This window comes from Ursus maritimus, unplaced genomic scaffold, assembly GCF_017311325.1.
Source record: "Ursus maritimus isolate PB19 unplaced genomic scaffold, ASM1731132v1 scaffold_22, whole genome shotgun sequence".
Taxonomy (NCBI): Eukaryota; Metazoa; Chordata; class Mammalia; order Carnivora; family Ursidae; genus Ursus; species Ursus maritimus.
Window position 1 is genome coordinate 19,473,284 of NW_024424675.1, and position 15,055 is coordinate 19,488,338.

General features: G+C 38.1%; 1 protein-coding gene across 3 annotated transcripts in view; it reads right to left on the minus strand.

Annotated features, from left to right (window-relative positions):
* The window catches only part of PTPRA (protein tyrosine phosphatase receptor type A), a 150,947-nt gene that overhangs the window by 57,031 nt on the left and 78,861 nt on the right, over positions 1–15,055 (minus strand). For 2 of the 3 annotated variants that reach the window (XM_040638064.1, XM_008703290.2), the window contains exons 2-4: positions 11,282–11,360; positions 10,152–10,493; positions 2,289–2,315 (exon numbers count right to left, since the gene is read on the minus strand). In XM_040638064.1, coding sequence (XP_040493998.1) covers positions 2,289–2,315; positions 10,152–10,493; positions 11,282–11,354 — 442 coding nt within the window. In that variant the 5' untranslated portion in view covers positions 11,355–11,360. The remainder of the gene's footprint in view (positions 1–2,288; positions 2,316–10,151; positions 10,494–11,281; positions 11,361–15,055) is intronic. The other variant, XM_040638065.1, reaches the window with a different exon arrangement.

Consider the following 15,055-nt stretch of genomic DNA (forward strand, 5'->3'; position numbering starts at 1 on the left):
TTCTGTTTTGACAATTAAAACACCAGCCACTGCTATTCAAAAGCATCCCAGAGACCAGTGCAGAAAAATTTATAATTTAATTCATCTGCATAAGACATACTTTGCTTAGCAAACCCATTATGATGCAAATATTTTAAAATAATCTGCCTCGTTTCTCAGAAAGCATTTGGGTTTTTTTTTTTTTTTAAAGATTTTTAAAATTTATTTATTTAACAGAGATAGACAGCCAGTGAGAGAGGGAACACAAGCAGGGGGAGTGGGAGAGGAAGAAGCAGGCTCATAGCGGAGGAGCCTGATGTGGGGCTCGATCCCAGAACGCCGGGATCACGCCCTGAGCTGAAGGCAGACGCTTAACGACTGCGCCACCCAGGCGCCCCGGAAGCATTTGGTTTTAAAATTAGAATGTGGGGGCGCCTGGGTGGCACAGCGGTTAAGCGTCTGCCTTCGGCTCAGGGCGTGATCCTGGCGTTATGGGATCGAGCCCCACATCGGGCTCCTCCGCTATGAGCCTGCTCCTTCCTCTCCCACTCCCCCTGCTTGTGTTCCCTCTCTCGCTGGCTGTCTCTATCTCTGTCAAATAAATAAAATCTTTAAAATAAAATAAAATTAGAATGTGATATCAAAATTTATAGAAATACTTCTAAAGATCTGCTCTGGTAAAAATGTCATTACATTTGGGGCTTTAGATATTGCTGAGAATATGTACGTCTCTTCATTTTCCTGTTTGGTCAAAAGCAATTACAGAAATTTTTTTTTAACTTTAAAGGGATATATGCTAATATGTATTAATAGTATGTCACGATTAGCAATACTCTAGATAATTAAGGTAATTTCATTTCCTTTTAATCACAATACTGGAACTACTCAAATCCATGTTAACTAGGTAAAACAGGGATAATATTGGGGCAAGAAAAGGCTGAATGTTGGGGTGCCTGGGTGGCACAGCGGTTAAGCGTCTGCCTTCAGCTCAGGGCGTGGTCCCGGCGTTCTGGGATCGAGCCCCACATCGGGCTCCTCTGCTATGAGCCTGCTTCTTCCTCTCCCACTCCCCCTGCTTATGTTCCCTCTCTCGCTGGCTGTCTCTATCTCTGTCAAATAAATAAATAAAATCTTTAAAAAAAATAAAAAAATAAAAAAATAAAAAAATAAAAGGCTGAATGTTAAGAAAATACACACTATGTAGAGGAAGAAAGCAGAGATTATATGTTTAATCTTAAAGCTTATACCACTTTGACTTCTGTGGTTAAAAGAGGAGTTTTAGAGAGCAAATATGTTATCTATTCCAATATAAATCTATTAAGTCTACATTTGGTAGTGAGAATCTAGTAAGCAAATGTGAATAGCAGAGACACTACTTGATAGAATCTAGTTCCTGAGTTTAAGAAAGTGAGAGCTGGAAAATCACAAGAAATCTGTGCACAGAATAACACCTCACTAATCCTCACAAAATACAGTGGCAGATGGACAACACATAAAGGATTAAAGTATCTACTTTTCTGATTCAAATGCTCCCTTACTTGGTGGGAATTCGTAAGCCTTCAAATGTTCTATTAATTATTCAGGAAAAACTGTGCATGGTTAAATAGTGGAATAAGAAAAAATAAAGCCTCAGAAAGCTCATTTAATAAAATAAGAAATCACAGGAGAAACACTGGTTCACAGATTAACATTTCCCAAACTCAAACGCAATGATCATTTCTTAGACTTTTGAATGATCTCTCTTTCTCTTACACCCTCTGATGGTAGCCTTACTATTGTCCTAAGCAAAATGTGCACTACACGTAAGTACCCACGCATTCTGTTCTCTGGTGACCAGGGATTTGGCAGTCCTGCTTAGACCACTGACACAGCATCTCCGGCCATAGGGACGTTATGCTAGAGAGGTGAAAACCCATAAAATCCATATAAAATGACAAAGGGTCGACACTTTATAGACTAGGGAAAACAACACAGAAAGTTAGGATGTTTATAGGCAATTATTGACTAGACATTAGGAATTAACTATGATGTAGAAATTATGGCTTAATATCACCGAAGGATGGTATTAGCAAGGTGACATGATAAAGCTGTTTTATTACTTGTTAAAAGACATCATAAATGTTAGACTTCATAATCTATATTTAAAAAGTGAATAGTTGTTTCTGTTACTCTTCTCTACAAGGTTAATATGGAAACAAGGGAAAGTAAACACAAAACCACACAGACGCACAAGGTTACCAGACTGTGAGCAAACATGATGAATACTGTACACTATAAAGGGGACAACAGACATAAGGTGAGTGGCTCACCTCTTCTGTCCTTCGAGTCAGAATTACCTGTGTAATAAGTGAGAAACAGAAGCATTCACTCTCAAATTAAAGAAAAACATTACAATTCAACCTAAGTTAAGACAAAATAAGCTCCCGGAAAACAGATACTTTCTTCTTTATGTATGTTGGAGCTAGAATGAGGTACTCTCTACCAAATGGGAAAACAAGATTGCCCAGACTCACTAAACTTTAATCAGTGATTTGTCCTTCTCTCGGAGTGTAAAAACCACACAACATCAATCTTCATAAAAAGTACAAGAATGCAAAAAGAAATACAAAAACAATAGTATTAGAGGTCTTTATGTCTTTTAGGCCATTAAAATGCAATAGCACAAAATTAAATTAAGGATATTAAAGACTTAAACGGTAATAGGTAATATAACCAGTATGAAAAAAAAAATCTAACCAGTGTAGACCAAATTCTATATATTAACAGACAAAACTTTTCCAAAGGCTTGTGGAATAGCCACAAGCCCTTATAAATTATTCCCCATTACAAAAATAACACAGACAATATTCTTCTATCTTGACGCAAAACTAGAAATTAACAAAGAAAACATCTGAATATTAAAAGAAAAGCCAAACTGTAAAATACCTAAAAAATAATAAAATCACTCCTGTGGCAGAATCCACCAACTCTCCCCTAGTAATAGCCTCTTCTTCTTGCTCTTGGTACAGAAACCCTGTTTTGTTTTGTTTTGTTTTAGCTGAGCACAAAGCTGTCTGGCTAGAGACTGCATTTCTAATACTCCTTTGTGCCAAATATAGTTATATGAAGAATTCTAGGCAATGGGATGTAAGCAAAAGTGATAAGGGTAACTTATGGATCACAACCTTTGGAAAAGAAATTGTTCCCATTACCTCTGTTCCTCCTTCCTAGGGGCTGGAACCAGAACCTAATGATGAGAGCTATTTCTGACCAAGCAGATGATGGCAATTTTGTTGGGATGGCAGAACTGGTAAGAAAAAAAGAACTTGAGGGCACACAGGTGGTTCAGTCGATTAACTGGCCGACTCCTGATCTTGGCTCAGGTCATAATTTCAGGGTTGTGAGATAGAGCCCCTCATCAGGCTCCGCTGTGGAGCCTGCTTAAGATTCTCTCTCTCGCTCAAAAGATTTTCTCTCTCCTTCTGCCCCTACCCCCTTAAAAAAAACCAAACAACTCAGTCCTTGATGAGGCAAAGTCCTCCTGTCTATCTCTGGAATGTGAGAGGGGAGAGAGAGATACTTTTGTCTACTTAAGTCACTGAATTTTGGTCTTTATCAGAGTAGTTTAGGCTGCACTGTAACTAATACAACTGCCTATCAGAACACTTACGGGATATGGCTAAAGCTGTGCTTATAAAAATTCATAGCATCAATTAAACTAATTAACTGCGAAGAATGAAAATAAAAACAAGTTAACCATTCAATTCAGGAAGAAAGAAAAAGCACAAAATAAATCTAAGAAAAGTAGAAAGGAAGAGTAAGAATAAAAAAGAAATTATAGAAACTGAAAAATGGTAGAACTAATAAATATACAACACCAGATCTTTGGAAGAAAAAAACAAACTGTGAAATATATAAATGGTTACCCAACTCAAGCATGAAAATGGACATAAATATATAACAAATATTAACAGCTATGTAGGAAATTAATCTTAAGAGATGACTTTTCCTTAAATCCATTCAAGTAATTTTGAAAACATGAATGAGCTGCACAGTTTTCTAAGTTCATTTTTCTGTGAAGCAAAGCAAAACACTGACAACTAAAACCTATCAAAAATAGCACACATACATTAAAAAAAAAAAAAGCACACATATAAAGGAAACACCCAGACCAATTTAATTTAGAAATAACTTACGAATGTCAATGGAAAAACCCCAAATACAGTAGTATCAAACAAATTGCTACAGTTCATTCACGGAAAATACAACATGACCAAAGTAGGGTTGTTTTTGCAGAAATGTAAATAGTTCAAAGTTAAAATGACTCACCATAGCATATTACAAAAAGAAAAAATCATAACAATTTTGCTCATTGATGCTGAACAGACAACTGGCAAAATTTAACACCCATTCTTGACGTGTATGCTCTTTAAAGCAGGAATAAATTAATAAAACCTAAACATGATAAATATGTTTACCTCAACCCAAGAGTCAGCACCATGGTTAATGGAAAACCACTAGGAACATCCTCCGAGAGTCAGGTGCAAGACAGTGCTTTTACCACTGCGTCCTAGTATTGTTCTGAAGGTATTCACCAATTCATTTAAAGAGAAAAAGTAAGAGATGGATTTGAAGATTTATGATAATCGAAAAAAATTATGTCAAACACTGATGAAATTTATTAAGATGACCAGGATAAAATATACCTACAAAAGTCAATAGCTTTATGAAGTATACCCAAAACTAAAATAATGATCCAGATCAATTATATCTAAAAAAAAAAAAAAAAAAAGTCAATAGCCTTCATAGCCCCAACAGCAGCCAGTTAGAAGACACAGCGGAAGAAAACACTCCATTTATACTAGCAACAAACAAAACACCAAAATAACAAAAAGGAAACCTCTGAAATATCTAGAAATAAGCTGAACAAAACATGTGCCACGTCAATGGCAAAAACTTTAACACTTCCAAGAAATACAAAGTAAGACTTAAGCAAATGGAATACACTGAATTCTCGGACAGAAAGACTTAAAGATGGGGCGCCTGGGTGGCTCAGTTGGTTAAACGTCTGCCTTCGGCTCAGGTCATGATCCCAGGGACCTGGGATCAAGCCCCACATCAGGCTCCCTGCTCAGCGGAAAGCCTGCTTCTCCCTCTCCCTCTGCTGTTCCCCCTGCTTGTGCTCTCTCCCTCTGTTTCTTTAATAATAATAATAAAAAAGACAGACTTAAAGATGTAAATCGTCCCTATTAATCTATAAATGTGACATGATCAATAAAAACTTCTCTCCTGCTATGTAAGCTGATTATAACATTCATAAAGAAAAATAATCAAGAATTGCTAGCAAAATTCTGAAAAATAAGACTAATAAGGGATGACTAACCTTATCAAATATTGACTATTTTACAGTTACAATTATTTAAAACAGTGGGGTTCTGATACAGACAGAGAAAATGATTAACAGAAAATACAAATGCCAAGAAACAGAACTCAGATACATATGGGAACCTTAATACATACCAGAATTAAGTATCTGATAAGGTAGCATTTCTTATCAGTGAGGAAAAATATAGATATGCATTAAAAGCTATTGGGATAAGTCGTTAACCATTTGAGAAAAAAACAGATCCATAGCTCATACTTCACATCAGAATAAATTCCAGATGGATCAAAGATTTAAGCACACACCCACATGCACATACATATACAGAAGAAAGAAACCGTAAGTCTAGAAGAAATTGTAAGGAAAATAATTTTGTAATACTGGACTAAGAAAAGCCTTCCTAGGGGTGCCTGGGTGGTGCATTCAGTTAAGTGTCAGACTCTGGGTTTTGGCTCAGGTCATGATCTCAGGGTCCTGGGATCAAGCCCCACCATGGGCTCTGTGCAGAGTCTGCTTGAGATTCTCTCTCTGGCTCCCTTTGCCCCTCCCACTTGTGTTCTCTCTAAAGTAAGTCTTTAAAAAAAAGAAAAGCCTTCCTATATATGATCTAATACCGAGAAAGCATTTAGTTAAACTGATTAATTTTTTTAATTAAAAAATATTTTGAATTGCTTATGATAGTTTCTGCAATGAAGAAAAGCTAGATGAGCGGCTGGGGAAAAATATTTGCAACTTTATGATCGGTAGGCAAAAGTTCGTTTACCTAACATTAAAGATCTTTCTGTAAATGAGTCAGAAAAACCTGACATTCTAATAGGAAAACCATGCAAAGGATACCAACAGAGTTCTTAGAAAAAGAAATAAAAGTGATCTTTCCAAATATGGAAAGATGCTCAACCTTACTCAGTAAAATGCAAATTAAAGCTACACTGAGATGCTAATTTTCACCTGTCAGACTGGCACAGATCCAGAAGTTTGATAATTTACTGCACTGAAGACAGCAGAGGAAAACAGGCACTTTGACACACTGTTTATAGGAATAAATTTCCCAATAGAGGAAGATTTGGCAATATCCACGAGTTTACAAACGGATACTTAAAAATAATTTATCCTACCAATATTCTCATATATGCTTGAAATGACAAATTGTACTGAAAACAACCTTAATGTATACTGATAGAGAAGACTGGATAAATACATTAAGGTATAACCATACAATGAAGCAGCTCTTTACGGTAATACAGAACAAGTATGACAGGCTAACGAAAAACAGTAATGTGCAGAAATATACACAATACGTATGTGTATCATTTGTGCTATAAATACAAGAAAAGGAATATATATATATGTATATATACATATATAAAAGGAGAAAACAGAGACTCAAAGCAAAGGTCAAAAGGACAGAAAAATTTAAAATAAAGAATTAATCTAGGACATGTCCAATATCCAAATAATAAGAGTTTTAGAAGAAGAAAACGGAGAAAATGGACAATGGAAGAAAATTTCCAAATTTAAGAAAAATTTCCCAAACTGAAGAACCAAAAAGTTCCAGAATCAAAGAACTAAGGCTCTAAAGGTCCTATCAAATATCCAGCATAATGAATGAAAAAGATCCACATCAAGACACATTGCCATGAAATTTCACGACACTAATGATAAAGAAAAGATCTTTCAAAACACACCAAAGTGTGATTAAGAATCAGGATTGCAATAGGGGCGCCTGGGTGGCGCAGCGGTTAAGCGTCTGCCTTCGGCTCAGGGCGTGATCCCGGAGTCCTGGGATCGAGCCCCACATCGGGCTCCTCCGCTGGGAGGCTGGTTCTTCCTCTCCCACTCCCCCTGCTGTGTTCCCTCTCTCGCTGGCTGTCTCTCTCTGTCACATAAATAAATAAAATCTTAAAAAAAAAAAAAAAAAAAAGAATCAGGATAGCAATAGAATCCTCCAAGCCTGGGAATTAGAAGTCAGGGCAATGCTTTCAACATTCTGGAGAAAAAAAATACATCCTCAAATTCTATACATAGCCCTACATACATTTTTAGACATGTAAGGCCTCGTGCAATGTACCTCCCACGGACCCCTATCTCAGGAAGCTACTGGAAGATACGGTTACCAATTGATGGGGTAATCCAAGAAAGAGGTCAATACAGAAGTCAGGAAGCAAAGGGAATTTCCAAAATAATAGAGAAGGGAAATCCCACATCAACACCTGGGCAGCAGCCCTGATGATCAAGCCTAGACTTGAGTAAAACAACGGACAACTCTAGGAAAAAATAAATAACAGATTACCTTACAGATCTTACTTTATTGAAGACTGTACTGAGAGGCTATGGAAAGTATGAGAAGAACTGGCTAGTAACAGGAAAAAAGAAAACTAAAACAGAAATATAAGGCAACTGGGGCACTTGGGTGGCTAAGTCGGTTAAATGGCCGACTCTTGGTTTTAGTTCAGGTCATGATCTCACGGGTCGTGAGACTGAGCCCCATGATGGGCTCCATGTTCAGTGGGGAGTCTGCTGGAAGACTCTCTCCCTCTGCCCCTCCTTCTACTTGTGTGTGCATGCATGCTCTTTCTTCCTAATAAATAAAATCTTCAAAAGTCTTTAAAAAAAAAAAAAAAGAACTATAAGGTAATTATAAAATCCAGTAAAAAATTGTACAAGAAAAGAAAAATCATCACATTATACTTCTAGCTCAGCAGGGAATAACATTACATTTATAATAATATAAAACATCAAATACTTATTTAACCAAAACTTATGATGTAACGATTATAAGGAGGATGGGTGAGATGGTAGTGATGAGGGGGACGGGGGGGTTCAGGTTTTGACATCCTAATGTACCATAAAGGTTTCCTTGTGTTTTACTGATCTTGAAAAAGTCACCAATGAAATGTAGTCTCAGTCTCCCCTGAAATGTGTTAACTGTACAATAAACGGCTTCTAAGCTATGGCATAGTTGAGACCGAAGTCAGATATGGAAAACTCAGTTCCCTAACAGCAGCGTGCAAAGACCACAAAAATAAGAAATAGGTTTAACTTGCTACCTGCCAGCCCTGAGATCTAAGACAAATCATTTAACCTCTAAAGTCTTACATTAAGCATTTATTAAAGATCTCTAATTATCCACAGTCATGTCACAGAACTGGTAAATGAAGACGGTACACAACAGAAGTGAAGAACACAGGATACAAAGTCAGTCAGGCCTGGGTTACTGTCTCACCTTTCCCACTGACTAATTCAGCTTGTACAAGTTATTCTGTCTTCCCTCCTGAAGTAATGGCCTGAAGTAACTCACAGCAAGAAATACATTCTACACTGTTAGTATGTGTTTCTGTGTAACTGAAACAAAAGTTTCACAAAATAATATACGGAACACAAAAAGAATAGAAATGGAACAGGACCACTCATTTAAAACAAAACAAAACAAAACATGATGGCCCACTAAATTGATTTCATGAACTGGTCATGACCTGTACTTTGAAAAATACTCCCTAAGTTACAGTTTCATCATTGTAAACCTCCTCCACCTGCAAAACATAAAACAGAACCAACTTCGGCGGATTCATAGGATACTTCACAGGATTACTCTTTAAAATTCTCAGTACAACGCCCACCACTTGCTTGCCACGTGCAGGCGTGCACTGTAAATGCTTTATCTATATCAACCCAATTCATTCTGATAGTTCCTCTATGAGGTAAGTATTATTACTATCACTCGTTCTGATTTTACAGATGAAGAATCTGAGGTACAAAGGTTAAATAAACTTGCCTGTGGTCACACAGCCAGTATATGGCAGAGATGGGATTCAAACCCAGTAGTGTGGCTCAGTAGACTGTGCTCTTAACTGCAAATGCTGTATACCATTTATAGCGGAAAAATATGGGATTAAAGCAGGTAGGTGCAGGGTCTGGGTTGTACAGTCCAGCTAAAAGCGGTCACCTGTAGTAGCCAAATGAGATTCAATTCAGCAAATACTTTCTGAATGCTCCCCATTAGCGAGATGTGATACTAGTCTAGGGGCCCTCACCATCTAACAGGGAAGAAATATGAGCCAAGGGGATGAGACCACAGAAGAGGGAACAGTGATTTTTGCTAGAAAAGGAATGACAGTTACACAGCTGTCAGAGAACAATTTCCTCTACTCCTCGCAGAGGCCCTCTGAGGGACCCCCTCTCTTTTACAGACCAGGACCCTGAGGTTCCAAGGGGTCAGAAACTTGTTCCGCCCACCTGGTCTCTGACCCAGGGCTGATTCTATCTTCGGTGCCACTTCCCATTCAATCACTGATGGACTGAAGGAAAGAAGTGGGCTGGGCTGAGGCCTTGAACAAGCTGACGCTGCAACTTAACTGTTTCCCTGAGCTCCTCTAACTCCACCCCTCGCCACAGGGTTCCCATTCCCTATCTCTTATGGACATCCAAACCCATTCTCCTTCCCACGGTCTCCATGGATCCCTTCTTTTCAAGGCTAATCCTATTACTCAGCTTCTGCAGCCTTTCATCTACAGTCTCTTGCATCATCAATTAGCTCCCCTTCCTCCTGTATTTTCAAACTACTTCTTCTACCTTTAACACTCAAGCCTCCCTAGTCTAACCAGAATGGCCAGGCAAAGCAGGATATCCTCTAGAGTATTTCTTCTTTCCTCTTAACTCTATGTTAAACAGATATTCCTGAGAATTCTCTATATCTGAGTTTCATTAGTTTGCAATTTTAATTATTTCAAGAAATTTTCTGGCTAGAAAACACAAAATAATAAAACAGTCAGCAACCTCGAAGAGGAAAAGAAAAACAAATCATTCCCAGTACCTGAAGGAGGGAAAGTTTCTGGGGTGGTGGCTGCAGTGCTGGAATTCCCCTCCCAAGGTTCAGTGCTGGCATCTGTGAACTGGTTCTCTGGAAGCCACGTTCCATTCGGTGCAAGTGTAGTGACTACAGAATCGGTACTTGCTGTTCTTGTGGTTCCATTGTCAGAGTCTGAAGAATTGACAGTGGTTACATAGGTGGGTCCCAGAGTTAGATTAGGGCTGAATGTTGGTGCCACAGATAGAGAAGTTACTGAAGAAGTATGATTTGAAGCTTTGGTCTCTTCTTTGACTGATTCTGCTGTCGATGTTTTCATAGATCTTGTAACGCCTACTGAAGGTGAAACTATAAACACAAAAAAGAAAAGAAAAAAGAAAAAAGAAAAGAAAAGGAAAGGAAGAAAAGAAAAAGAAAGAAAAAACCCCATGAAGAATGTGATAGCTCAAAAGTTATGAGGCACAAAGCAGCAAGCGCTAATAAACTCTCAAACAGGGGTGGCCTGGGTGGCTCAGTCGGTTAAGTGGCCGACTCTTGATTTCAGCTCAGGTCATGATCTCAGGGTCCTGGGATCAAGCTCCACGTCACGCTCCACCCTCAGTGGGGAGTCTGCTTGAGATTCTCTCTCCCTTTGCTCCCCCATCCTCCCCCCCGCCGCTCACTCTCTCTCAAATTAAAAAACAAACGAACTCTCAAATACCTGGAGACCTATGAAAGACCAGACACACGTGTGTGCGCGCGCACACACACACACACACTCACTCACTCTCTCTCTCTCTCTCTCTCTTTTATCTAACACTGGACCCCTTCTACCACCTCCAAAGGACTACTGTTCAAGGGAGGAAGAAAACTGGATTCATTACTTTTTTCCTCAGAATCAATACACAGGAGTCTTAAGTAGCAACTTTTTTTTTAAAAATTTTCAGGGATGAACATACAATCTATTTATTTAAAGTAGTATATTGTATACAGAGCAATGCTGATCATTCAATAGGACTCAGAGATTTCCAAAGACACTTATTTTATACCATCACTTTTAAGTAAAACTTAAATATTTTTTCTTTCTTTAATACCACCCATGTCTCCAATTTTAGGTCATTAAATGTGAAAGCAAAATTCCATTCAGAACAATTTACCTGTGGTTGCATTGTTGGCACCTACACGTGTCAGACTACTGCCAAGCAGAACAAGAATGAACCAGGAATCCATGCTGACCTAGAAAAGAGACAGCCATATTAGATAAGGTCCTATATTATTGTAACTATGTCCAAAATACTCACCAAAGGAGTATTTTGGGTAAAATCTTCCCAGCAATAAAATGTACACACAGGACCAATGATCTTTTGGGAGTCTGATATGCACATTTCTCCCCCAAATCCAACTACTTAATTGAATCTTTATAACAATACCAATAAAACCTAATAACATACTTTTTAAAGCATGATTCTCAACTTTGGCTGTACTTTAGAACCACCAAAGAACTTTAAAAAAATCCCCATGCCAGACCGCATCTCTGGGGGTGAGAGTCAGGGAGTGGTCCTGGGAAAAGCTCCCCTTGTGTTCACCATGTGCGGCTTGAGCGTCTTCAGCCTGAGCAGTATGGAGAAGGTAGGGTGACTGCATGAACATAATGCTCTTTGAAACAGACCTCACAGAGCTGTTCCCAAATTATATTTCATCTCAAACCACATCAGAGAGCGTGGCACATTCCTACTTGTAACAGTGGTTCATTTGTCCATTCAGATTTTTGTGCCCTGCAGTAAGCTCCGTACTAGGGGAAGAACTAGGGAGCAATACGCCCACACATCCCATCTTCAGGAGACTCACACCCTGGTGGTAACTGAATATGGTAGTGACGCTCCAAGGGAAGCAGGACATGCCTCTCCAAGGGGTACATGAGAATCTGAGGAAGGGTGGGGAGATGCAGGTGGATCATTCACAACCTAGGAGTTTGTCTCGGGTACCCGCAAGCATGCCTAGTAGGGAAATGGGTTCAGTTAGGTGGCCTTCCCAAGGTGTAATCAACTAAGAGTTGATCACTTCCGCACTCTTCCTGCCTGACCATATTCTAAAATAGGGAAAGCATGCAATTCCCTACAAAAGGGTTAGAAAACAAATTGGAAGGCTGATTATTTGTATACATATCTATTTTTGATAAGAAATGGTTTGAGGAAAAATAACTATGTGTTTGGGGGGAGAGTGTTAGACCGTCACCTCATTCCACATAGCAAAAATAAAATCCAGATGGGTATAAGGACTAAATGCTTAAAAACACATTTTAAAAGGAAATAAATGAATATTTAATGTGAGCTCAGGATGAGGAAGGATTTTCTGATGTAAGAAATCACAAAGGTAAAAATAGCATAACTGACAATAGAAAAAAATAAAAGCTACTAAATGTAAAAGAAATCAATCATAAATAATGTTCATGAATAGGGAAACTCAATACTGTCAAGATGTCAGTTCTTCCCAACTTGGTCTATAGACTCTATGCAATCTCAATCAAAAGCCTAGCAAGTTATTTTGTGGATTTTGACAAACTGATTCTAAGATTGTAAGAGGCAAAAGACTGAGAATAGCCAACTCAATACAGAAGAACAAAGTTGGAGGACTATCACTACCTGACTTCAAGACTTACCGTAAGTAACAGTAATCAAGACGTGGTCCTGGTAAAAGAAAAGAAGAATAGAGCAATATAACAGAATAGAGAGCCCAGTTACAGACCCACATAAATACAGTCAACTGATCTTTGACAAAGGAGCAATGGCAGTACAATGGAACAAAGACAGTCTTTTCAATAAATGGTGCTGGAACAACTGGGCATATGTTTACAACAAAAAAAACTGGACATAGACCTTATACTTTCACAAAAATTTATTCAAAATGTATCACAGACCTAAATGTAAACACAACACTATAAAACCCCTAGAAGATAACATAGGAGAAAATCAAATGACCCGGTATGGTGATGACTTTTTAGGTATAACACCAAAGGCACGATCCATGAAAGAAATAATTAATAAGCTGGACTTCATTCAAATTAAAAACTTCCACTCTGCAAAAGACAATGTCAAGAGAACAAGAAGACAAACCACAGACTGGGAGAAAATATTTGCAAAAGGCACATCTGATAAAGGACTATTATCCAAAATTTACAAGGAACTCTTAAAAATCAACAATTAAGAAAACAAACCAATTAAAATATAGGCCAAAGACCTTAACAGATACTTCACTGAAGAAGATAAAGAGATTTCAAATAAACATATGGAAAGATATTCAACATATGTCATTAAGGAATTGCAAATTAAAACAATGAGACACCATAACACATCTATCAAAATGGCCAAAATCCAAAATTTTGAAAACACCAAATACTGGTGAGCATGTGGAGCAACAGGAACTCTCATACATTGCTGGTGGGACTGCCAAGTGGTACAGCCACTCTGGAAGACAGTTTAGTGATTTCCTACATAACTAAATATTCTCCATATGACCTAGCAATTGTGCTCCTTGTTATTAACCCAAGAAAGTTGAAAACTATGTCTACACAGAAATCTGCAAACAGATGTTTATAGCAGCTTTATTAATTGCCCAAACTTGGAAGCAATCAAGATGCCCTTCAGTAGGTGAATGGATAAAGAAACTATTATTACATCCAGACAACAGAATATTATGTAGCACTCGAAGGATATGAGTTATCAAGCCATGAAGAGACATAAAGAAACTTTAAGTACATATTAGTAGGTGAAAGAAAGCAATTGGGAAAAGCTACATACTATATGATTCCAACTACATGATGTTCTTAAAAAGGCAAGCTCCTGGAGACAGTGACTGTGGGGCTAGGAAGGTGGGAGGGAATGAACAGGCAGAGAATTTTTAAGGGCAGTAAAACTATTCTGTATGGTAGTACAATGATAAGTACATGTCATTTTCTATTTGTCCAAACCCATAGAATGTACAACACCAAAAGTGAACCCTAATGTAAACAAGACTTTGGGTGATAACGATGTGTCAATGCAAATGCATCTGACGTAGTAAGTGTAACTGTGGTACAGGATGACAAGTGTGGGAAGCTGTGCCTGTGTGGGGGCAGGGAGTATTTGGGAAGTCTAATTTCTGCTCATTTTTACCATGAACATAAAACTGCTCTAAAAAAATAAAGTCTGGGGCGCCTGGGTGACGCAGTCTCGTTAAGCGTCTGCCTTCGGCTCAGGGCGTGATCCTGGCGTTCCGGGATCGAGCCCCACATCAGGCTCCTCCACTAGGAGCCTGCTTCTTCCTCTCCCACTCCCCCTGCTTGTGTTCCCTCTCTTGCTGGCTGTCTCTCTCGGTCTAATAAATAAATCTTAAAAGTAAATAAATAAATAAATAAATAAACAAAATTAAAAAAATGAAGTCTATGTTTTTAAGAAGGGAAATAAACTAGGAAAATTGTCACAAATAAGACAAAGGATTAAAACAAGAAGTCCTATCAATATGGAAAACATTAAGACCTCAATTTTGAAAAATCTAAAGAACCTAAACATAATTTACAGAAGAAAAAACAAATGGCTAAGAAAATACATGAAAAGTGTTGACCATCCTATTAATGAAAGGAATATAATGACGAGAGAACATTTTTGCCTTTCAAATCAGAAAAGATCAATCATATGAAATATGCAATGCTGGCAAGAGTCTCATGAAAAGGACTCAACACTGGTGGGAATGGCCATTAGCCTGTAACAACAAATTCCTTCCCAGAAAGATTATACAAGAATCTTAAACATGTCCATATTGTTTTGTGACCCATTTCCAAGGTTCTAGTCTGAAGTAAATGTAAATAATCTGAAACTCAGACTAAAATGATACGGAGATATTCATTAAATGGAAAAGCAAAAACAATCCAAATAATACCCAGCAGCAGGGAAAAC